The following is a 25,303-nucleotide window of genomic DNA, read 5'->3' as shown; positions in this document are numbered from 1 at the left end:
TACATTTCAGCATGCTTCTAATGCAACAATCCTGAGCATCAAGCAGCACTTAATATGGCCATAGAACTTCACAAAATACAACAAAAGGTACTCAGTTTTGTTTTTAACCACTTCCATACTGCTGATCATCATATGACGTCCTGGGCTTTCAGTGATGAGCTCTGAATGATGACTGCAGCTACAGGCATCAATCAGCTATCATTTTCAGCCGAGGATTCTCTTCACCGTATGAACAATCATATCCGCTGTTCAGCTGCTTGATCGTTCTTCTAGGCGGCGGGACAGTAAACCGCAGATCAATGGAAGGTCATCTGAAAACAATTTCCAATGTGTTCTATTCACACGATAACCTAACATTGTGCATGCATGCCAACGGACGTCAGCGCACGTTAAAACGCGACTAAATTGGATGGAAATGTATTTACCATACATTTTAGCATGAAACTAAAAAAAAAAACTAAACACATAAGCACTATTTTGACATGTTTTAGTAAAACTGTACAGATCACCACAACTGCATTGTGCATAAAGGTAGATTTTACCGCATTTTTTTTTTTCAGGACAAACTGGGCTTTCATTTGGTGGTCAATGGTTCCTCTCTGCAAGGAAAGAGATACAATATATCTCTCACCTCCATTGACAGAGAAAAATAAGGGCAGGCTTCACAGTGATTGATCAAGGTGATAACCAATCAGGGGCTATCACAGCGATCAGGTGACTTGCAAACCAGGAGATCCAGGTCCCAATCGTTGGTACGGAACCCAGGGCTGCCGGTGGGACCATGTTGTGTGGCGCGCTCCCAGCACAAAGACAGATACGCATATATGCAGCCCCATGGAAAAAAGCCTAGTCCATCCAGCAAGGCCGCATTTATATTACGTCGGAGTGACAGGGTTAATAAGTCTGTGCAACATGGTTTAATGTACTTCATAACTCAGCTCGCGTGTGCGCAGTGGGCACCCGGCTGTGAAGACACAATCTGTCACAGCCAGGTGCCCACAGTTGCGATGCAATGACAAAAGATGTATGGAAGAGATGGCTCAGGTGAGCACATCGCTGGATCCTGGGACAGGTGAGGGTCTTTTTATTCAAGGTCAGCAGCTACAGTTTTTGTAGCTGCTGACTTAATGCTAAAATACAGGCAGTTCCATACCTACTACGGCCCTGGATCAATCAGTACCCACTCTACAGCTACTGTAGGAGGTGGCACAAAATTTAGACACTACAGTGCAATTATTGCATTGATAAAATAAATTAACATATCCCTGGGATGGTTAAGCCTTCTTCTAGGTTTAGAGAAGCTCAGAAAATAAAGCATGGAGTATTTATTGAGGGACACTTTCACATACTTGCTTAGGCCTTGTTCACACGGGGCTTAAAATACCGAACGCTTGTGCAGGGCCATTTTTTCCCACATGGAAATGCACAGGTGCTCCATGCATCCCCGTGCAGGAAGTCCCATTGATCTGTTGGGTAATAGTGGCTGCCCAGACACAACCGCTGTGTCCCAATAGGACGTGGTTGTTTGTGTGCGTTTTTTTTCTATTACAAGGGATGTTTACATTCCTTGTTAAAAGGAATAAAGTGTGACAATTCTTTTTTTCTTTTTAAAAGAACAGTGTAAAAATAAATACATTTTTTTTAACTTGCCCTGTCCCACTGAGCTTGCACACAGAAGCGAACGCATATGCGAGTAGCGCCCGCATATGAAAACGGTGTTCAAACCACACATGTGAGGTATCACCGTGATTGTTCGAGTGAGAGCAATAATTCTAGCCCTAGACCTCCTCTGTAACGCAAAACATCCAACCTGTAGAATTTTCTCTTGTGAAAAGACACCACAAGCCTTTCAAGTGGACTGAAACTGCAAAAATATGCCAATCCTACCCTTTTATCCACTGATGGATTCCACCTTTTCCCTCATCTCCACATAAGGACTAGTCATTCTGTAGCGCAGGAACAGAACTGGGAAGACTCGTTGAAATAACAGAAGGTGTGTGCGCACAGGACAGCACTGAATTCTTGACAAGATCAAGAATGTTGGGGAGCTTCGGATACGGCTTCAGTAATGCTAAAGGCCTGATAGTTGTGGCTTGTTCCTCAGCAACTTCACATAACAAAAAGCTTTCAATTGTATATATTTTTTTTTGAGTGAATGAGAATAGACCAGGTAACCTTTAGAAAGATAATTCAAAACTTAGCAATGAGCTAAAAAGAACCTGTTCTTTCATGTACTACATACCGAAGCATCCATGCTATCTCCTGTTGGCCATCGGTGCTTGTTGGAGTAGCCGTTCACGTGTTCTCCTGCTTGTCTTTGGAAGAAATATCCCACCGTGGCATCATCCTGAGAGCGGCCGCTCAAGGGCACCTGTGCGTTGGAAGCACCGGGAGGAATGGCATGTGGATGGTTCCCAATGGGCCCCGACGCTGTTCCTCCGGAGGGGACCATCCCAACCCCAAGTGCATCCTGCCCATTGCTCGCATGCATTATTCCTCTGGTCTCTTGCCAAGCCACTTCATTCATGCCTACGACGCATGGGTTGTTCATTCCACATAGGCACCTGCAAAAGACACAAAAGCCATAATGAGCAAAAAAAGTAAAACGTAATAAAAGGCTTATAGCCCAATAAATCCATTCTATAAGCTAAATACATTCCAGCATCAAAGCAAAACATGGGCAAATAAGTCTTGCTGTGTGTTTTTTTTTTTTTAAGCCAGAGTCTGTGCCCTGCCAGATTACTTATTTTTCTGTGTGTGGAAGCAGAGGTCTCTCTGCAGACATTGGCAGCCACTGTTGGGTTCCTCCGAAGGTTTCTGAGGGTTACATTGAGAAAGGCTAATCAAGTCTATTGTACAGATAATGCAGTCAAAAATATCCTCACTAGCGATCCAGAAAGGATTCCCCTTGCTTATGCCAGTCACATGCCCAAAAGCCACCAAAAGTGTTGCCACAGGGTCACATAATGGCAGCAGAGCAGCAATGCTCAATCTGTTCTGATCAACCAGCAGTTTCTGCATGAACAGCGATATTTACCTTTATCAGAGTGTATGTACAAGGGGAAGGAAGAAATTCCAGATAAAAACACCAAGAAGAAATGTCCATCAGTCTACACTTTCTACACATTGCTTATGAGGTGGCTTTAAAAAATAAAAAATCACCTTAAGAAGTCTAAATAAATACTACAACCTAGTAAAAGATAAATAGTGAATGCCAAAAAAATTCTATGGGAGGGAGCTCACAGCAGTCCCAGTATATCCGAATCCATTGACTATAAAGTCCGAAAAATACTGCCACTAGCATTCTATGCATCAAGATAAAAAGCCTTCTCTGAGCAGCAGACCCCTTTAAAGCGGTGGTTCCCCCTAAAACTAATTTCTAACAATAGATTCGTAAGACCCGTTACACTGCGGGTAGGCTGGCTTTTTTTTTTTTTTTTCGTACATACCTCGATCTCCCCGTCTCGTCCCTAGGCGGTGGGCGGAACTAGTTGATTGACGTTCCTCGGAGGGGCGCGTACGTGACGTCACGACTTTCCGAAAGAAGCCGAACGTCGCTGCGCATGCGCCGTATAGAGTCGGCTCTATACGGCGCATGCGCAGCGACGTTCGGCTTCTTTCGGAAAGTCGTGACGTTACGTACGCGCCCCTCCGAGGAACGTCAATCAACTAGGAACGCCCACCGACAAGGAACGAGACGGGGAGATATCGGTATGTACTTAAAAAAAAAAAAAAAAAAAAAGCCAGCCTACCCGCAGTGTAACGGGTCTTACGAATCTATTGTTAGCAATGTGTTTTAGGGGGAACCACCCCTTTAATACTTACCCGAGATCCATCTCGATCCAGTAATGTCGCTCGAGAGCCATGAAGTCAGGGGACTCTCTCCTCATTGGCTGAGACAGCAGTGGGCACCATTGGCTGTCAAAGTCAGTGAGGCATTGAGGAGAGGGGGCAGGGCTGAACCACAACTTGGTGTCTGAATGGACCCCCAGAGTAGCAGCTCAGCTCGGGTGCCCCTATAGCAAGCTGTTTGCTGTGGGGACAACGGGCAGGAGGGAGGGGCCAGTAGCATCAGCGAGGGACCCGAGAAGGGGAGGATCGGGGCTGCTCTGTGCAAAACCAACCGCACAGAGCAGGTAAGTAGAATACGTTTTTTTTTTTTTAAATAACAGACTTTAAAAAGCAAAGTTCCAGACTTTTTTGTGTTTATTAGAAGTCAGCAGCTACACTTTTTGTAGCCGACTTAACACACACTAACTTGTCCCACCATCCAGCAATGCGGTAGCCCGAATCCATGCTTCTGTCCCTCGCCTCTCTCCAGAGCCAGCAAGTGTGGGCACCCGCCTGCGACAGCTTGCTGGTTCACAGAAGGGCGCGAGTCGGACTGCACCTCCTCAATGGTTGGGCAATCTTCTAGGACCTGTGACGTGTCCCAGAAGATTTCAGGAAGGGAGACAGAGAAGAGAACTTTGCCTCAAATTTCCTAGGTGCCCCAAGCGGAAATGGGAGCAGGTGCCTGTCAAAACTAAGAGGGGGGGGGGTGCATAAAGCAGAACTTCCTTTTTGGGTGGAGCTCTGCTTTAATATCACTTTAAGGCTCAGTTCACACTGCTGAGGACTTTGCCTGTGACTTGCATGCCATTTACAAGTGCTGAGGTTGCACCCAAGTCAGACCAAAGTAGTGCAGGAACCTTTTCTAAAGTCGGAGTGACTTGTGCAGTATCAGTTAAGGTGGCTCTCATAGGCAAACACTGAATTTGATCCGTTATGCGACTTTGGATCTCCAGTCGGATCCCGTGTCGCAGCAGTGTGAACCGAGCCTAAAACACATCCACATTACAACATACTTCCTGCAGTCTCACATTGAGCTCTTCTTTGTTTTTTAGAAAATATAAAACATTTATTTATTTTTTATTTGAGAAAAAGTGCAGCACTATTAAACTCCATACAAAACATCTGAAATGAGCAAGTTTGTTCGCCGCCTTCCCATCTTTACACCCCAGTTAATATGATCCTCATCCTTATTTATAGCGGTTTATATAAAAGGTTACTTCAAAATTTAGCTGATCATAACTGCGATAAATGCCTATACAGGACACAGATATTGTTTCTATTACATTAACCACTTAAGCCCCGGGCCTGTTTTTCAGACTCGGGGTTTACATGTTAAAAACACATGTTAAAATTACTTAGAACCACCAAACATACATTTTTTTCTAACACCCTAGAGAATAAAATGGTCATTGCAATACTTTGTCACACCGTATTTGCGCAAGGGTCTTACAAGCGCACTTTTTTTTTTTTTTTTTTTTAGAAAAAAAATCACTTTTTTGAATTTAAAAATAAAACGGTAAAGTTAGCCCAATTTTTTTTAATATTGTAAAAGAGGATGTTACACCAAGTAAATTGATACCCAACATGTCACGCTTCAAAATTGCGCCCGCTCGTAGAATGCCGTCAAACCTTTACCCTTAAAAATCTCCATAAGCGACGTTTAAAAAAATTCTACAGGTTGCATGTTTAGAGTTACAGAGGAGGTCTAGGGCTAGAATTATTGCACTCGCTCTAATGATCGCAGCGATACCTCACATGTGTGGTTTGAACACCGTTTTCATATGGGGGCGCTGCTCACTAATGCATTCGCTTCTGCGCACAAGCTCGTCGGGACGCGGCGCTTTAAATTTGTATTTATTTATTTTACTAGATTATATTTTTACACCGATTTAAAAATAAATAAAATTGGGTCACTTTTATTCCTATTACACAGAATGTAAACATCCCTTGTATTAGAAAATAGCATGCCAGGTCCTCTTAAATATGAGATCTGGGGTTAAAAATTGTTTATTTAGACTAAAATGCAATACGGAAAAAAAAAACTGTCATTTCAAAAAATTAAAAATAAAATTGTCCCTTTAAGACGTATGGGCGGAAGTAACGTTTTGTCGTTGCTTTCGCCCTCCTATGATATGGGTGGGGGCCATCTTGCCCTCACTCGTATCCATGCCTAGCACAAGAGAGGACCCGATCGGCCCTCTCCCTCCGCCGATAACGGCGATCATGCTGCGAATCCGCCGCAGAGTCCACCATTATCGTTTACAGGACCGCCACCTGAAGAGATGGATACCTCGGTTGTGGCAGCAGATGCTGCCGTTACGAGAGATCCCTCTTCAAAGTAAGGACATATATAGTCGTGCGGCGGCCCTTAAGTGGTTAATGAGTGCCTGCACCTAGAAATAAAGTTAATTGCTGCACAACATGATGCATAAAATGTTACAGGAAAATGATGGCCAATGCTTTTTCGGCCATACTTCACTTTTCATAACATGTTACAGCCATATACGGGGTGTAACATGTAATGAATGCACTGGCCCCACACATCCCGCTCCCTGCCAGCTATTGGGTTCTGCTACACTAGCTATCAATTATTTTTTTTTTTAAATGTAGCTGTGCGGGGCCCCGCCCACCCAGCCGTGTCACTCATTCACAGCGCTCTGAATGGAAAACTACAAGGTCCAGCAGCCTTTGTGGCTGTCGGCTTGTAGTTTTTAATAAACTATCACAGCGCTGTGGTAATTCATTCTTTCTTCCTGTCACCATGTATCGGCTTCCTCATACGAGACCTGCGTGGCAGAGATATGCCGATCGCTGGTGCAACGCTTTACAGGCTCCTGCAACAAAAATAATAAATGCTAAAGTCTAGAAGGGTGGTGAAGTAGGACCCTTACGTTTTGAATATACCATTTCAATAGCAACCAGAACCTTCAGAATGTTGTCAATTAGAGCATTACGTTTTCACTTTCATTCGATCCATTGCAGCTAAAACAAGTAGGGGGGTTTGATGGTGCCGCTTGACAATTTCTTAAAGGGGTGTTTCAGCCAATTTGTATGTTTATTAAAAGTCAGCAGCTACAAAAAGTGTAGCTGCTGGCTTTTAATAAACAGACACTTACCTGCTCCAGCGACGCGCCGGCCGGGGCTCCTCTCCCCCCCCTCCCCGGCCGGCGTCTTCATTCTCAATGTGGGCACCCGGCCGTGACAGCTTTCGGCTTCACGGCCGGGCACCCACTGCGCATGCGCGAGCGGCGCGGCCCAGCGCTGCGTAATTGGCCAGGAGATCGCCTAGGACCTGTGACGTGTCCTAGGCGATCGCCTACAGCAGCCCCTTCCTGTAGGCGATTAAGCTTAGTCGCCTACAGGAAGGAGGAAGTGGGACAGGAAGTCCCACTCTTCCTGAAGCCCCCACTCCCCCCCCAAAAAAATTACATGCCAAATGTGGCATGTAAGGGGGTGAGGAGTGGGATAAGAGGAAGCTCAAATTTGGGTGGAACTCCTCTTTAAGAATGATCAGAAGATTGCATAGGAGGTATGGGGGCAAAGCTGTGACTCCTTGGCCTGGGGAGAGATATTTTGCTCACAGTAACATTTTCATTTTTTGCACTCATTTTCTCTGGGTTCACTGAAGGACACAGCCCGATAAGGAATCTGGACTGTAGGGTATTATAGCACCACCTACTTGTGAAGGTGGCACTATAAAACCTTATGGTCAACATTCTTCCTTACCAATGAACGAAAGAGAATCCTCATCTCTAAGCTCATTGGTGGACATGGCTCTCTCTCTTACTCATGACTGGGTTATACTCCTGTAGATAGTATGACCCAACCGGTATTAGAATGAGCCATCAATGAATAAAAGAGGAACAAAAGATCCAAGCGGGTAGGTTGTGATCACTGTATACATATAGTATTTCATATCGTCCACTCGGTTACACAGTCAAAGCCGACAACAACCCCTTTCCAAAATCATTTATCAGAATGTTTTATATACAAGATCCAACTGTCAGGAAACAAAAAGAGAAGGAACATCCATCTAGATATCAACGTGATTTATTGCAAAGGACTTTGTAGCTGTTTGGTGACATAAAACAGGGCTGCAGAACATCATTTCGGCATCCATTATGTTGGAAAGAGGAAGTAAAGCGTGAAGCCGCAGACTGGCTGGAAAAGACCCAAGTGAGAGAAGACAAAGCCGTGTTCCAGTCTTGCAGGGACTAGTTCACAGGAGAGTAAAACAATGCCGAGGGAAGTAGGACACGGAATATCAGCATGGATACCCGCTTACATGAGTCATTACATGCCCCGGTGAAGGGATATTGGAATTCCACTCCCTACATGCCATCAATCTAAGCCAGATGTTATCGGCAGCTAAAAATGTCAGATATAGGAAAGAATTCCTTTATACCAGTCCCATTCAGCAACATAACCTCCCAAGGCATGGCGGAGAATGTAAACTGTGTTAACCCTCCCGCTTTGTGGTGGTTTAACCCTTCTGCTGGTGTAGCCAGATGTGCCATTCCAAAGAGAAACATTGTATTCCAGCAAGAAAGCTACCAAAATGACCCTCACACTGGTGATGCCAATCCCCCCAAATGTTTTGAACACATTAAAAGCAAACATTTTAGACAAAAAGATTACTTAAAATCATCATATATTGTCTGAAAGCAGATTACTCTGTAGAATAAAATGGTGGTAATTGTCATTTTTTACACCACATAACATTAGCTTAACTGCTTAGCAAACCTAGATTTTCCATAACAAAATACACTCAAAGTGCACACAAGCACAATACCCGATTTTTCAAGGTGAACAGATACCAAACACGTCAACCCTAAAATTGCGCCCTGCCCAGAAAACCGCAAAAATCTAAGGTACTTAAAATTGGCCGTAAGCAACACTTTACATGCCCAAAAACATGTTTAATGTTCCTTTAAATCGCTTGTTAGGACACTTGGCAGCTTGGCCCAAACAAACTATTTACTGTACTAGTAGTTGCATTTGCTGGGTGTGCCGGTGATCTGCCGTGCTGGTTCCAGCTATCGTGGAAGTTCCAGCGCATGCGCAAGCTGATGTGCTGAGATGGTTCCAGCTATCGGGAAAGTTCCTTCAAGGACTGCGCAGGTGCAAACTTGCTGACGGAAATCCCCGAACCGCGGCCGGCATCCAGGGCGACGTGGATTTCGAGGTAAGTGGCCAGTCGGCCTCACTGCGCTCGGACGGCTCACTGCGCTCGGACGGCTCGCTCCGCTCGCTCGGCCTCCTGGCTCTTTTTTTAACATCCTCCAATCCACGGGGATGTTAAAGAATGAGCCTGGATGCCGGGCGAGGTTCGGAGATTTCCGTCAGGAAGTTTGTGCCTGCGCAGTCAGTGAAGGAACTTCCCCGTTAGGGGAACATTGAGGACAAGTCACCGGTATTAGCTGTATGTAGCCTCAGCTACCGAGTATACAGCGCTGTGTTCTGGCAGCAGAACAAGAATTTCCACTCCCAGAACAAAGTCAAATCAGACAGAGTGCTGCTTAGCTATTCACAGGAAGCTTTGTAATCTATGAATGAAGAGAGAGCTTCCTCCGATTCTTCCTCAGCCAGAGGAAGCTTTGTATCCACTCCATAGAATACAAAGCTCCTTGTAAAAATGGATGAGCAGCGCTCAGCGCAGCTCTACTTGGTTTTGGGAGCAGGACGCAAGTTTTTTTTTTATTTATTTATAACAGAGAGACCACCCCCACTGGCCAAATCAATACATCAACTTGTGCAGTATTACAGATCAAGTTACATGGGTCTGTTTAACATAACAGTGACATCATCAAAGCATATTAAGTGTAATCTATCTTCAGTATCCCCCTGATGTGTCGGTCTGTTCCGCATAATGGTGCGTATGTTTGGGAAGAGACCCCGGTATACTGCGTGTGTATATACGGTATATGGGTTGTCCCGATACCACTTTTTTAAGACCGAGTACAAGTACCCATACTTTTTTTCCCAAGTACTCGCCAATACCGATACTTTTTTTTAATCTCATGTGACAGCGGCACATGTGTCAGTATGTTTTTTTTTACCTTTTTACAATTTGTTTTACATTTTTTACATTTTTTTTTTTATTTATAATGCTTTTTTTTTTTTTTTTTAAGGGGGGGTGGACCGTGCCAGTGTGTTTTTTCTTTATTTTTTTTATTTTCTACTATCATTTTTTCTATTCTTTATTTTTTTATTTATTTTTTCAGCCCTGTTGGGGGGCTTTGGTGAGATATCAGGGGTCTTAACAGACCTCTGACATCTCCCCTTTGAGACAGGGAAAGGGACTAGGGACACATGTTCCCCTGTCCCTTTCTCAGCTGCATCAGCTGTGCTGAAAATGAATGGAGTGAAGACAGCAGCTTCTCTTCATTCATAAACTGAAACATTGTAAACACAGGTTACGATGTTTCAGTTATGTAAATAGACAAAGTCAGTGATCACTGACTCTGTCCATTCGGAGCAGTAAGGAGCCAGATTTACCAGCTCCTACCCCGCTCTCCATCCTGACAATTCCAGGGGGTGGAGGAGGAGCACGGAAGGGGAGAGAAACACGGCAGGATACACGGCGGAAGGGAGACAGACTGCAGCAAAACGGAGAGGGGCTGGAGGAGGACACAGGACAGTCAGCGGTGATCGTGTGTGGGGGAGTTTCAAGCACCGATCACCGCTGATTTTAAAGCAGCTGAAAGCCGCGCGGGGGGGAGGGGTGTAGAGAGAAGCGGAGAAATTAATTTTAAATCTATACAGCGGTGATCGGTGCTTGTAACTTCCCCTCGGGTGAAGCATCGGGAGCATTTGCCAGAGTACAAGTACTCGGGCAAATGCTTGGTATCGGTACAAATTATATATATATATATATATATATATATATATATATATATATATTCTATAGTCGCATACTAGCCCATTATGTGCCACTTAACTGCAGAAGACGCCCGCAATGTCAGTGCTGTCCCCACTGAGTAACCACATCCATCTTCAACCCCTCTTCCTTCCAGGGCCATGGACTCTGGCTCTGCTATTGGCCGGAGTTGCGTAGATTCACATGCAGCAGATAGCAGCTCAGTATGGAGGATGGGTCTCAGTGTGTCTGAATGAGCCCTAAAGAGGGCTGGTGTTTAAAGTGGTTGTAAACACTTTACAACCACTTTAATCTACAGATAAGCCTAGATTGAGGCTTACCTGTAGGTGCTTGAAATATCTTCCAGACCTGCACGGTTTAGGAGACAGTTGCAAATCACCGAACAGCGATTTGTTCTTCACATGCGCCAGAGTTAGAAAGGGCACGCTGTGCCGTTTCCAACTCGGGTCATGGTGTGAGTGGAGGCTGGGAGTGGGAGTGATGCCACGCGACTCCCGCCACTCACAGAGCCATAGTTTGAGGCCCCAGAAGGAAGAGGGGTGAAGAATGGGCGCTCGCTACTCGCGAGGAAGACTGGGACATTGCGGGCTTCTTCTGTGATGCATAGTAGCCCATTATGCTTTACCTTTGCAGGGAAACAAAGAGGAAGCAACACCCATCAGGGTTTACTTCCTCTTTAATTACAATACATGTAAAAATATTGTACATATAATGTAGTAGACAATCGATGAAGGAAACAAAAAGCGCAGTCCTTGGATATGATGGGTGCATTCTTACACCTGGCGATTCCGCAAGTAATACATGTTCTGTCCCTCAGTGACAACATTCACTTTGCTGTATCTATAGAGGAGCAGCGTTGTCACCTTAAGTATAAGACTACAAATTTACCCACTTTCCGGCCACACTATAGCCGAATAACTGCAAGCAAGTGCAGGCTTCCAGTGCCAGGAAGGTGTCAATATGACTTCCTCCCTGCCCAGGGCGCACTGTGATCAGAGTCCTTTGGGCGTGGGTAATCGCAGAACAGGGTAAAGGGCCAATCACAGCTGGCCCTTTACCACGAGATCAGCTGTTAAACAGGAGCCGGTTACCGACCTTATTTCTCCTCACAATCAGTGTGAGGAAAAAAGAAATTCAGTAAACTGGCTTCTGATACAGGGACATCGGTCCCGATCTGTGCCCAGTGAAGGAGAAAAATTGCCCGTTTGCAAAACTGTTTTTTTTCTTCCAAATTTTTGGTCTTTGTTTCTTTAACAAAAATCCAGCAGTGACCCAAAAAGAAACCCCAAAAAGAAAGTTCAATTTGTGTTGTATGACCGCACAACTGTTACTTAAAATGTGACAGCACTGAAAGCTGAAAATTGGCCTGGGCAGGAAGGGGGTGTAGGTGCCCAGTAGGTAAGTGGTTAACAAAGGCCAAGAATCCCGCGATAAGCAAAGTGCCCGTTGCTGCTGTGGATATCTTAGGATCAACGGGGGGAGGTGCATTTGTCAAACAGATAATCAAACTTTCAATGGTATATTTAACCAACAAAAAAGAAGTCATTGTTACATACACCTTAGATAATAGAACATGCATTAGATTTTTTTGTACACAACAGTGAGATGCACCAAGCACTGGTGTCTTGTATCTGCACATGAAAGGTAGATGAAGGGTTAATCTGCACATGAAAAAGGTAGAGGCAGGGTTTGCCTGCACAACATGTTAGGCCCTGTGGTTTTAATAACAATCGCCCCCCAAGGGCAATCATTGACAAGCTATTTTTGGGCTGCGTTCTGAAACAAACAAAAGTCCCAGCACAGCTTTCTAATGCATGGTTTCCTTGTGCACATTGTTATTGATGCAATCATTGGCATCTGGCATTATCACTGGCTTTATCAGAGCCGATTTATAAACTGAGCAGGAAAGAAAAAAGGATGGACTGCTGCCCACAAGCATTTATATCATTTTACCTGACCTAGGGAAATGACAGCTGGAAAGGGAACCAGTCATAAGAAGGCTTATGCCAAGAATCTAAATATTCATCTACTCAGAGAAGCTTGGGATTTCAAAACAATCATACTGACCTAGGTGGATGCAGCATCGGTCCGCTGCTGCCTCTAGGACTGAGAACGGAGAGATCAAACACTGCTGATCACTCAGTCTTCATGGAGCAGAGAGCTGGCGTCTGTGCATTTGACGTCATTGTAAGCACCCCTGTACTAGCAGTGCAGGGCTGGAGGGCGTCCTTTAATAGGAAAGTATCATAATATGCCGGTATGTGGTGCATAAAGCTGTAACAAATTAACTACCACTTTAATGCAAACAGTTTCATTTCCATAAATACATTATTTTTATTAAAAAGGAGAAGCAAAAGCTTCTCAAAGACCTTTTTGGTCATACTTCCCTTCAAGGTCACAGAAGTGAACGCACTTTTGCTTTTGTGACTCAGTCAGTCGATAGTGGGTTAAAGCCTACTGTTAGCGGATGTCCCAGAACAGCTCCAGGCTCTGGAAGGATCACGACCATATTGTCAGGATCCACCCAGCTGCCCGATTGACAGCTGGCTCTGGCTCTCAGAATGCAGCTGAGAGATTAAGTCAGCTGACCCCGCCCCCTCACCAATGAGCGATGGAGGGGCAGAGCAGTGATCGACAGTCACTGGGAACTGAGCAATCATGTGATCGCTCAATTCTTGGGCTTAAAGCCGACAGGGTACATCTGCAGCATCAGACCAGCGCTGCAGCATAGAAGCGAGTATGTAGGTTTGATTTTTGTTTTTTTAAATACTGTACCCTAAACTCTTTTAGCTTGCAGTGTGCATCTGCACATACTTGAAGATTTGGCTAATCAATTCGGTCCTTCGCTCTCGCACAATGTCCTCTCAAGCCCTTAGCTTCAGTGAACTCTGCCTCCGAGTCTGAAGAAAAAAAAACATTCTCTCATTTACCATACTGCACAAAGAGCATGAAGAAGGTTCAATTCACCCTTCAGACAGTGATAGCCATGATCTAGAAGTCCTGGTTCATACCAGTGCGGCTTTGAAGTGCGACTTCAAAATGCTTCACATGTTCACGGCTTTTCAGAAATCGCATAGAAATAAACTTTGAGCCACAGCCATTTGAAAGGTCCCATTGCTGCAAATGGGGTGCGACTTGTCACCCTGGTGTGAACCAGGACTAAGGGTACTTGCACATAGTACCGATGCTTGAATATTAGTATTCCTGGACAAAATGTCATGCGTTTATTTTGCGAGTACCGTACAATAAAATAAATTCTAGCTCTCAGGATGAAATTTTAACCTCTTCAAATAACATTTTATGCGCATAAAATACTGGCTGGCAACTCCGATTTCTGTAAAAAAAAATCCCCTCACCTATACACAGCGCATGCCTTTGTGCCTGGGTGTACAGGTACATTGAAAACAATGGGCTTGGTTTATATCAAGAAGAAAGAAAAAACCTGAGTTTTTAGGCAGCAGTGTGCAAGAGGCCCAACCGCCGTTCATGTAGTAGAGGAGTATCACTGTACATTAAAACAAGGGAAAAAATGCTGGGATCATGGAGTAAGTTAATACAGACAGGCTCTAATTTGTTTTCATTCACCTCCTGTGAAAATACACACTGGGTGGTGTCTAGGTTCCAGGATCAAAGGGTGATTATATCCCACACATACAACATATAGGCTGTATATTTTACTTCCATACACCTGACAAAGTACAGGACAGCTCCCTCCCCGTTCACATGATTATACCACCCTAGGAGAGCAGGCTCTTTATTGGCCAAGTCCTACTCCATGGAGCAAATTAAATGTCCACTGAGCTAGGAGCCAACAAGAGAGACCGTTCCTACTCCACTGTACAGCACATACAAGGTTCTCCAATCTAGGAGCCAGCAAGAGAGACCGGTCCTACTCCACTGTACAGCAAATACAAGGTTCTCCAATCTAGGAGCCAGCAAGAGAGACCGGTCCTACTCCACTGTACAGCAAATACAAGGTTCTCCAATCTAGGAGCCAGCAAGAGAGACCGGTCCTACTCCGCTGTACAGCAAATACAAGGTTCTCCAATCTAGGAGCCAACAAGAGAGACCGGTCCTACTCCACTGTACAGCAAATACAAGGTTCTCCAATCTAGGAGCCAACAAGAGAGACCGGTCCTTCCCTGCTGTACAGCAAATACAAGGTTCTCCAATCTAGGAGCCAACAAGAGAGACCGGTCCTACTCTGCTGTACAGCAAATACAAGGTTCTCCAATCTAGGAGCCAACAAGAGAGACCGGTCCTACTCCACTGTACAGCAAATACAAGGTTCTCCAATCTAGGAGCCAACAAGAGAGACCGGTCCTACTCCACTGTACAGCAAATACAAGGTTCTCCAATCTAGGAGCCAACAAGAGAGACCGGTCCTACTACACTGTACAGCAAATACAAGGTTCTCCAATCTAGGAGCCAACAAGAGAGACCGGTCCTACTCCACTGTACAGCAAATACAAGGTTCTCCAATCTAGGAGACAGCAAAAGAGACCGGTCCTACTCCACTGTACAGCAAATACAAGGTTCTCCAATCTAGGAGCCAGCAAGAGAGACCAGTCCTACTCCACTGTACAGCAAATACAAGGTTCTCCAATCTAGGAGAGAACAAGAGAGACCGGTCCTACTCCACAGCAAATACAAGGTTCTCCAATCTAGGAGCCAACAAGAGAGACCGGACCTACTCCACAGCAAATACAAGGTTCTCCAATATAGGAGCCAGCAAGAGAGACCAGTCCTACTCCACTGTACAGCAAATACAAGGTTCTCCAATCTAGGAGCCAACAAGAGAGACCGGTCCTACTCTGCTGTACAGCAAATACAAGGTTCTCCAATATAGGAGCCAGCAAGAGAGACCAGTCCTACTCCACTGTACAGCAAATACAAGGTTCTCCAATCTAGGAGCCAAGAGAGACCGGTCCTACTCTGCTGTTCAGCAAATATAAGGTTCTCCAATATAGGAGCCAGCAAGAGAGACCAGTCCTACTCCACTGTACAGCAAATACAAGGTTCTCCAATCTAGGAGCCAACAAGAGAGACCGGTCCTACTACACTGTACAGCAAATGCAATGACCACTGAACTGGAAGCCTGCAAGAGAACCCCCACCTTAGAACCAAGTCACGCTCCACCACAAAAAACAAACAGTCCTGCCCACTAGATGGCACTTCCCTTTACTTACTTACACACACACACACACACACGAGGTGTGGGGAAAAAAAATTAATAAAAAATGACATGTGATTCAGACAAGAACATCGCATTTCGGATCAAATCGCATGTCATTCTTTGCAGTTCGATTTGCGCCCATTCATTTTGTATTGAAGCACCATAACGAATCAGTACTCTTACATGCCGCTAAAAAAAAAAAAAACTGGTATCGGTGCAACCCTAGTTACCTGGTTATATTTTGCTACTTACACATTTTGTTCAAAACATCCTGCTTTGTATTTGGGTTGGAGAGTCTGTTTAAAGAGTCATTCTATCAAAAGCAGATATTCCAGCTTTTGGTAGACTTAAATCGCTTGAAGGTTTTTGACATCTTCCAGGGACTAATTCCCAGGTTTGCACATCAGTTCCAGTAATTACAAGGGTACCGATTTTAAATTCTATTGAATAAAAAAAAGTTTAGGGCTCATTCACGCCACAGCAAATGGGTTATTCGCAGGGCTTGACAAATTTGCTTGGAATCTAGGAGCCAGCTAAAAAAAAAAAAAAAAAGTTAGGAGCCAGGAACGCGCCTGTCCCGCCAAGCTCGCTTGCAGAAGCGAACGCATACGTGAGTAGCACCTGCATATGAAAGAGGTATCGCCACGATTGGTAGAGCGAGAGCAATAATTCTAGCCCTAGACCTCCTCTAACTCAAAACATGCAACCTGTAGAATTTTTTAAAAGTTGCCTATGGAGATTTTAAAGGGTAAAAGTTTGTCGCCATTCCACGAGCGGACGCAACATTGAAGCGTGACACGTTAGGTATCAAATTACTCGGCGGAACATTATCTTTCACAGTATAAAATAAATTGGGCTAACTTTACTGTCTTTTTTTCCCCATTAAAAACGGTGTATTTTTTCCCCAAAAAAGTGTGCTTGCAAGATGTATAATGTTCGGGGGTTCCAACCTCTAAGTAAAGGGGAGGAGATGAAAACAGGCAGGGAAGCTCCATTAGCATTGCTGGTTGTCTTATCGTACCAACGGCCACCACGGTCCAACGCGATCGAAAGGGGGGTGCGCACGGAGACAGGGTACCCCAGCTGTGCCGCCCCAGGTTGCAAATTATAGTCGCAATTGCGACGTGGTGCCTGGGGTTTGTCGAGCTCTGGGTTATTGTATGCATAGGACACACACACACACACACACACACACACACTTCGGTGTACATTTTCTTTTACATTCGCTGCAATGTGTTACTTTTCTTACCTTCAAAATGATTGCTCTGCTCATCAATGCGTTACAGCAGGTTAATTTAAAATGGAAAAAAAATGCAACATTTTCTGCTTACTTTTTTTTTCATTCAGTGCCTTATATCCTATTGCTTCTGCTTATCTGTGGGAACTAAAGCAATAGGACATAAGGCAAGTTGCCTTGCTCTTGCACTGGGTGGTGCATTGGGCAAAGGAGCCTAAAACTGCAGGTATGAATAGGCCTCTTAATAGGAAGGGCCCTGTTTTAGCATTAGAAGTGATATTCCAAAGTACACAGGTTTACAAGAAATACAAGAAGCCCAAATCCTTGGCTAGCAGGAACATAAACACAAGTGCCAGGATAAGCTGTTTTTTCCCTATGGAGTGAGAGGGAGAAACACAACCTGTGCTTCATGTTCTCAAGACCACCTCATCCAGACAACCCAGCTGTCCCAGGTTACAGATGTGTGTCTCCTAGTATTTCTCTGGTCCCATTTTAGTATTGCGTTGAAAGAGCAATGTCATTGCACTTTTTCAGCATTGCACATCATCTAGAACACTGTATAAAATGTCTCCAGGTTATCTTGTCGGTTGTGGGGTTTACGCCAAGAATGCATCCAATAAGGTTGTCTGAAGGTTACATTGACTTGACATTACACAAGATAAACTAGTCACGCTCACTCTACTGTACACTGCCAGAAGGTAAATATATATTATACATATACACAGTCTTGCCAAAGTTCAATGTTTCTTTTAGTCAGAATATATATATATATATATATATATATATATATATATATATATATATATATATATATATATATATATATATATATATATATATATATATATATATATATATATATATATATATATATATATATATATATATATATATATATATATACATATATACACACACACATACACACACATACACACATACACACACACATATATATATATTCAGAACACAATAGTCTAAGTTGAAGTAAGATTAGAAAAATATATACATACTATTTTATTATTTTTAAGAAATAAAAACTGATAATTGGCATGTGCATTCACCCCCTTTGTTATGAAACCCATACAAAGCTCTGGTGCAACCAATTACCTTCGGAAGTGAAATGATATCCACCTGTGTGCAATCTAAGTGTCACATGATCTGTCATTACATATACACACCTTTTTGAAAGGCCCCAGAGGCTGAAACACCTAAGCAAGAGACACCACCAACAAAACACTGCCATGAAGAACAAGGAACTCTCCAAACAAGGGACAATGTTGTTGAGAAGTACAAGTCAGGGTTAGGTTATAAGAAAAATATCCAAATCTTTGATGATCCCTAGGAGCACTATAAAATCTATCATAACCAAAAAGAAACATGGCACAACAGCAAACCTGACAAGAGACGTCCGCACACCAAAACTCCCGAACTGGGCAAGGAGGGCATTAACCACTTAAGGACCGGACCAATATGCTGCTAAATGCCCAGAGGCATTTTTTTTACAATAAGGCACTGCGTCGCTTTAACAGACAATTGCGCGGTCGTGCGACGTGGCTCCCAAACAAAATTTGCGTCCTTTTCTTCCCACAAATAGAGCTTTTATTATTTTTATGGTATTTGATTGCCTCTGCGATTTTTATTTTTTGCGCTATAAACAAAAATAGAGCGACATTTTTGAAAAAAAAAATCAATATTTACTTTGTTATAAGAATAATTGAATAAACAAAAACAAAATTTTAGTCGAACATTTAGGCCAAAATTTATTCAGCCACATGTCTTTAGTAAAAAAAAGAAAAGAAAATTAGCTTCCTAGCGGCAACAGTGACACTAATACAGCGATCAGAAAAATGATCGCTTAGTGACACTGGCAATAGAGAGTGAAAAGGTTAACTAGGGCGGTGATCAAGGGGTTAAAACTTTATTAGGGGGGGGGGGGGTACGGGGCTACCCTGGACCTAACACTAACTGGCTGTCACACTGACACTAAATGCAGTGATCAGTACATATATGATCACTGCATTCAGTGAGTGTGACAGGGGGGTGGTGATCGGAAGGGGTTAAATGTGCATTTGTGTACTGGTGTCAGTGTAGTGTTAGGTGCGACTTACTGTGACTCTTCTCGGCGGTTTGAAAATACCGCCGAGATGAGAGCTGCATCACTTCCTCTGCCTATGTTTACATTTTACAGGCAGAGGAAGTGACACGGCGGCGGCTCACAGGATTGGCTGGAAGCGATCACGAGGGGACGGACAGAAACTAACAGCCGTCCTCTCGAGTCGGATCGCTCCCGGAGGTAAGCCGCCCGCAGCGGAGGGGGTCCCGATCGGACCCCCGACCCGCTAGAAGGCAGGGACGTATATATACGCCCATCAGCCTGTACGTGCCATTCTGTGGACCTAAATAGTCGTGCGGCGGGCGTTAAGTGGTTAATCAGCGAGGCAGCACAGAGACCTAAGGTAATCCTGGAGGAGCTGCAAAGTTACACAGCAGAGACTGGATGTCACACAGTATTTGTGCAGCGGTGTTTTAAATGCAACTTTTTTGTGGGAAAAGAGACACTTTCATGAATAAAAAAAAAAAAAAAAAAAAATTAGCCCATTTTTTTTGTATAATGTGAAAGATGTTACACCACTGGCGACGCTTTCATTTTTTTTTTTTTTTTTTTTTATGGTTACCAGGTTAGAGTTACAAAGGAGGTCTAGTGCTAGAATTATTTCTCTCGCTCCGATGATCGCGGCGATACTGCACATATGTGATTTGAACACGGTTTACATATGCAGGCTCGACTTCTGTATGCGTTTTCTTTGCTGCGCAAGCTCGCAGGGACTCTTTAAATATACATTTTATTTTAATATTAAAAAAAATTGATCATTTTTATTGCTGTCACAAGGAATGTAAACAACCCTTGTGACAGTAATAGGTGGTGACATGTCCTCTATATGGAGGGATCGGGGGTCTAAGAGACCACCAATCCCTCCTTCACACTTCAAAGTATTTAGATCGCCGATAACCGAGTTTCTAAATACTGTATATTTTTTTAAATACGGCGCCATTGGCAGCCGATAAACCAGAAGTAACGTCGCTTCTGTCTATACATTCAGGAGACTGGAATGAAGCCATTTAGGGCTTCGTTCTGACGCTTTGTGACAGACTAGATCGCGTCTCATGGTGGGATGGGAGGCCTGGTCAGAGCAGCGGGAGGCGGGGTGTCCCCTCCCGCTCCTCCGGTATAACAGCCAAGCGGCTTTTAGCCACATTGGCTGTTATGTCTGGAAAGACAATCGCCTGCTCTAAACAACGGTACCGGGATGATGCCTGCAGCTGCGGACATCATCCCGGTATAACCCCCGAAAGCCGAGGACGCATAAATGCGTATGCTTGGCGCAAACGGGTTAAAGATTGCCGTTTACAATCGCAAACCATCCAACTTGAAGGAGCTGGAGCAGTTTTTGCAAGGAGGAATGGGCAAAAAAACCCAGTGGTAAGATGTGGCAAGCTCAGAGACTTATCCAAAGTGACTTGGAGCTGCGATAGGTCACAAAAGGTGGCTCTACAAAGTATTGACTTTAGGGGGGTGAATAGTTATGCACATTGACTTTTTCTGTTATTTTGTCCTATTTGTCATTTGCTTCACGATAATAATAAAAAATGATCTACGTGTCACTGCCCCACCTCCCGCCTACTCTGTGGACAACTAATGTACATCATCATAAACTGCAATCTTTGAATGCCAATGGGCAAAACACAAAAATCTGCTTCTTTTCCAGAGGCCATCGGTCACCTTAAAGATCGGCCATTTCTGACGTAAGCAGGGTTTCACCTAACCTGCGCAGATAAAGATTTCGGGTAACTTCACTAGATATCACGTTTAGTTTGTAAACCTGTTTACGATGCTTCATTTGCATAGAGAAGAGCCTCTGTCCAAAAAAAACACAAACACACACACACACACACACAAACACACACACAAACACACACACACACAAACACACACACAAACACACACACACACACACACACACACACACACACAAACACCCCTGACACAAGGTTGATGTAAAGAATTGTAGCCCATAGGACACTACAGGAGCAAAGAGAATTCCAAGGAAAGTTCTCCTTATGCCAGACTTTTGTGAAAATAGTTTGCACGCTGAATCACCAGGATCACGACCCCTCAGATATGACGTCTCCGCCTGCACTCGCTGCCAGATGGGGAGGAAATGATGCAGATACTCTGCAGACGGCAGCTTCAGCCTCAACAATCACACCATCAGTAAAACAGCTGACAGAGGGAGACCCAACATTCCAGAGCTATGTACAGCACTGCTGTCCTCAAGGTGTTGAATGATCCCAAGCACAAACAGATCACAGCTATAAGGACACAGGGATCTTACAAACACGTATTGATGCTTATGAGTGGCAAACAGCTGGTCCCAGACTTGTGTAACAGTTGGGATTTTTCTCTCTCTCATGTGTTTGCCTTCTCCAGCATGCATGGCTAGTGGAATGCAAACACTCTCTGGAGTTCAAATTTTAAAGAGACTCTAACAGAAAAGTGATGGGCTACCCATTGCCTGTCCTCCAGGTCACATGCAAGTTTCTGTGAAGCCCGGCCTAGCTCCAGAGCCGCGGCCATCTTGGTACACCCAGCGGCGGCCTAGGTGAGCTCCCCAGAGTGGCGCGCTGATGGGGGAGATGTGTGGGGGGGGGGGAGATGTGTGGGGGGGGGGGGGGGAGATGTGGGGGGGGGGGGGGGGAGATGTGGGGGGGGGGGGGAGATGTGGGGGGGGGGGGGGGGGGGGAGATGTGGGGGGGGGGGGGGGGGGGGGGAGATGTGGGGGGGGGGGGGGGGGGAGATGTGAGGGACATTAACAGTGGGGACTATATATGGTGGCGATCCGAAAAATGATCCGATCCGTGACTCTGATCAGAGGAACGATCCGAACCGTGAGTTTTTTGATCCGTTGCACCCCTAGAGAAGGCCCATGGTTGTTTAGTGATGTCAGTAGTCTGATGACTGATACTATGTCCTACCAAGATGAGAAACAAATCAGACTTCACAATGCATTTGTGATATAGAGCTGCAAATTAAAGCTGGCCATTGATGCAGGAAAGAAAATCACTTAATTATCCCATTAACACAGCCCACCGGAGAACACAGTGATTACTGCTAGAAGCTATAATAGCCGCTAGCAATAATTGCACGTCAAGTCTGCCATGTTGGTTGTTTACACAAAAGCTAGCAATCTCCAGAGCAATCTCCAGTGCTACATCTTATGAAAAAAAAAAAAAAAAAAAGGTAGCACCCATTTTTTTTCCCTCTAACAACAGTCAATTTAAAATCAACGATGCTTGAAGGACCACCCACAACAACATTTTTTGCTCAATCAGCAGAAATCGTCCAAAAGTCTAAACTAAAAATCTGGGTCGAATTTTAAAAGAATATTCTTATGAAAATGGTAACCAAGAACTCACTTTTGAACTTCACACAATTAGTGGGCTGCAGCAACAGCCGATTTTTGTGCGGCCATCGAATTTGAGTGATCGGCCATGTTGGAAAAACAAACAAATTTCTAAATCAATGATGGGAGAATTGTGCAAGAAATATAATCAAAAAAGAGCTGTGCATGAGCACAAGAAAATAAAAATTTACAGAAAGAAAAATAGATCCCGGCCACGAAAAATATTTGCTGTAGCAACATGAGGTAAAACTGAAGGCCTGGTTGGTCGATTTTCAAAATCAATGGTGACATCAAACTCACACAATTTCTGATTTTCAAAAGAAAATTTCTTAGAAATTTGACCTATGAATGGCCTGCATAAGGCCAGACAGCGCAAACCAGGGTGGATAAAAACAATGATTAAAAAAATACAAAACAGATTTTAAAAATTTAGAGCTGGTCGATTTTTTTCCCCCCTAAAAAAAATCTTTTTAATAATAAAAAAAGGAAAATAAAATATTTTGATTTTTTTGATGGACACCGCGCTAGTCTAGAGGAGCTGCGGGCAGGAGTTTTTAGGCAAGGTCGTGGCTTCGACCTATTCCGCGGAAACCGGCCTCACAAACTAGGCCGAAGCCGCGGCCTTGTCTAAAAACTCCTGCCCGCATCAAATAAATACAAATTATTGGGCTGCTTTTTACACTGATCCAAATGTGATGTCATTTATCCACTCACCTGCCATCCCGTAAAATTGAATGGGATTATCGGTGAGTCAACAGCGGGTCAGAGAAGCAGCCGCTGCGGGACAGAGATGACAGTTTCCCTTTAAAAATTATGATTTAAAAATCGAGTTGTAAAGGTAAATGTTCTTTCACCTTAACGCATCCTATGCATTAAGGTGAAAAAACATCCACCAATACCACCCTGCCCCCCCCCCTCCCACTATTTTACTTACCCGAGCCCTTGAAAGTCCCGCACTCGCCCCCGTCATCCCCCTTGTTTCTGAGCCTGGCCGTTGATTGGTTACACTGGATGGATTGAAAGCAGCGCAGCCATAGGCTCGCGCTGCTGTCAATCACATCCAATGACACCGCGCGCGCTGAGTGATACAGTGAGTGGCAAAAGCCGCCATCTGTATCACAGGAGCACGCCCGCAGGAACTCAACACCATGTGAGCTCGCATGAAGGTGTCGAGTTCTTGCGGGGGAGGAGCCGAGACAGCTACTGAGGGACCCCAGAAGACCAGGTCGGGGCCACTCTATGCAAAACGAGCTGCACAGTGGAGGTTGTGTTTATTTGAAAAAAAAAAAATGTTTAACTTTACAACCCCTTTAAATCAAGCATTTTTACTAGCAATTAAATAATGATGTAACTTGAACCCCTGGTGCAAACGTTGTCCGATTCCTGCTAAATACGAGCTGTGGGTGCTCCTGCGGGCATCACCCAACTCTACTGATTTCAAACTGACTCGTTGATCTGGGTGGCACTTGCTGGGCCACACCTAGTTTATATTTCTGCAGATTCAACAGGAAACCAACAAAATTTGAGCCATGAACGGTGAATTATCAGCTTATCACCCAAACGGTGACTGCATCATATCAGATATATAGCCTCTTGTGGGGAATGCATCAGCCACGTCCACCTATACACAATAGCTGACTGTTGCTGGGGACAAAGGAAATGGAGCGCTCTTCTCTCAGGCTACGCAGTCAGGCAGCCCTAACAGGCAGATGGTAAGCCCTAGTAAAGACTTCCCAAAGCTCAGCAGGCTTGAAGGGTTTATCCTTTAAAAGGAAGGTGGGGGCGGGGGGTCTTGTTTACACCCACAAGTTAGTAAAAGTCTCTTCAGAATGTTTCGCAATAACCCACAAGTCTTATGAAGATAATTCAAAAGATAACTAGGATGTTAAAAAAAAAAAAGAAAAGTTAAATCATGTTTTACATTAACGCACTCACTGCAAAAAAAAGTCATTTGTCTGCCCAGCGAGCCACGAGAAATGTGCTTTGGGAAAGTAAAGGGAGTGGAGTTTGGTTAATAGAAAGGACCACATTAAATCAGCCTGTCGGTCTTTGGGAAAAACAATCCCCCCACCAGAGATCCCTTTGTGAGCTATTGTGAGCTTAGAGAATGGGAATAAAACTGCTCAGGACAAAAGCTTTACAAGACTTGGAGTGTCAGGAATTCTAGAAACAGCTAATTACTCTGAATGGGAAGAGACACTAGACTCAGGCCTGCCACCAATAAATCCAGATATTAGCTACTCAACTAGCTAAAATAAAATACTGGAGAAGACCAATACATTTCAAGTGGAAGACGGGACTTGTACCGCCCCTCCCCCTACCTATACTGCATAAAAGATTGTTTGCTTACCTTTAAAGCACCTAAAAGTGGAACTTCCGCTTTAAGCACTTCTCCCACATTTGGGGGGGGCTTTGTTAGGAGTGGGACTTCCTGTCCTACTTCCACCTAGGGACTGCCTCCTCTGCCCCTAGGAGGCCCCTCCCTCTAGGCGATGAGGGTAGAACAGGTATTGGCCCAGCCGAGTTCCAAGACATGGGCCGCCAGAAAGGCAAGTATATTCCCCCTTCCTCTAGCTCAGCCGACTTCAGTTGATTAAGATTCATGTCTATACTTCCTCTAATAAGGTTTTTGATATGGCCCCCCCAAGTGAAAAAACTATACCCATTGATCCTGACAGACAGAGTACCCCCTCCACACTTTGACTGGCAGA

General features: G+C 44.3%; 1 protein-coding gene across 3 annotated transcripts in view; it reads right to left on the bottom strand.

Moving 5' to 3' along the window:
- PUM2 (pumilio RNA binding family member 2) overlaps positions 1–25,303 on the bottom strand; it is an 88,343-nt gene that overhangs the window by 52,576 nt on the left and 10,464 nt on the right. For all 3 annotated transcript variants that reach the window (XM_040348540.1, XM_040348542.1, XM_040348541.1), the window contains exon 2: positions 2,243–2,564. In XM_040348540.1, the coding sequence (XP_040204474.1) occupies positions 2,243–2,551 (309 nt within the window). In that variant the 5' untranslated portion in view covers positions 2,552–2,564. The remainder of the gene's footprint in view (positions 1–2,242; positions 2,565–25,303) is intronic.

Source organism: Rana temporaria, chromosome 4 (assembly GCF_905171775.1).
Source record: "Rana temporaria chromosome 4, aRanTem1.1, whole genome shotgun sequence".
In the NCBI taxonomy this organism is placed as follows: Eukaryota; Metazoa; Chordata; class Amphibia; order Anura; family Ranidae; genus Rana; species Rana temporaria.
This window is presented reverse-complemented; position numbering and strand designations above follow the sequence as displayed.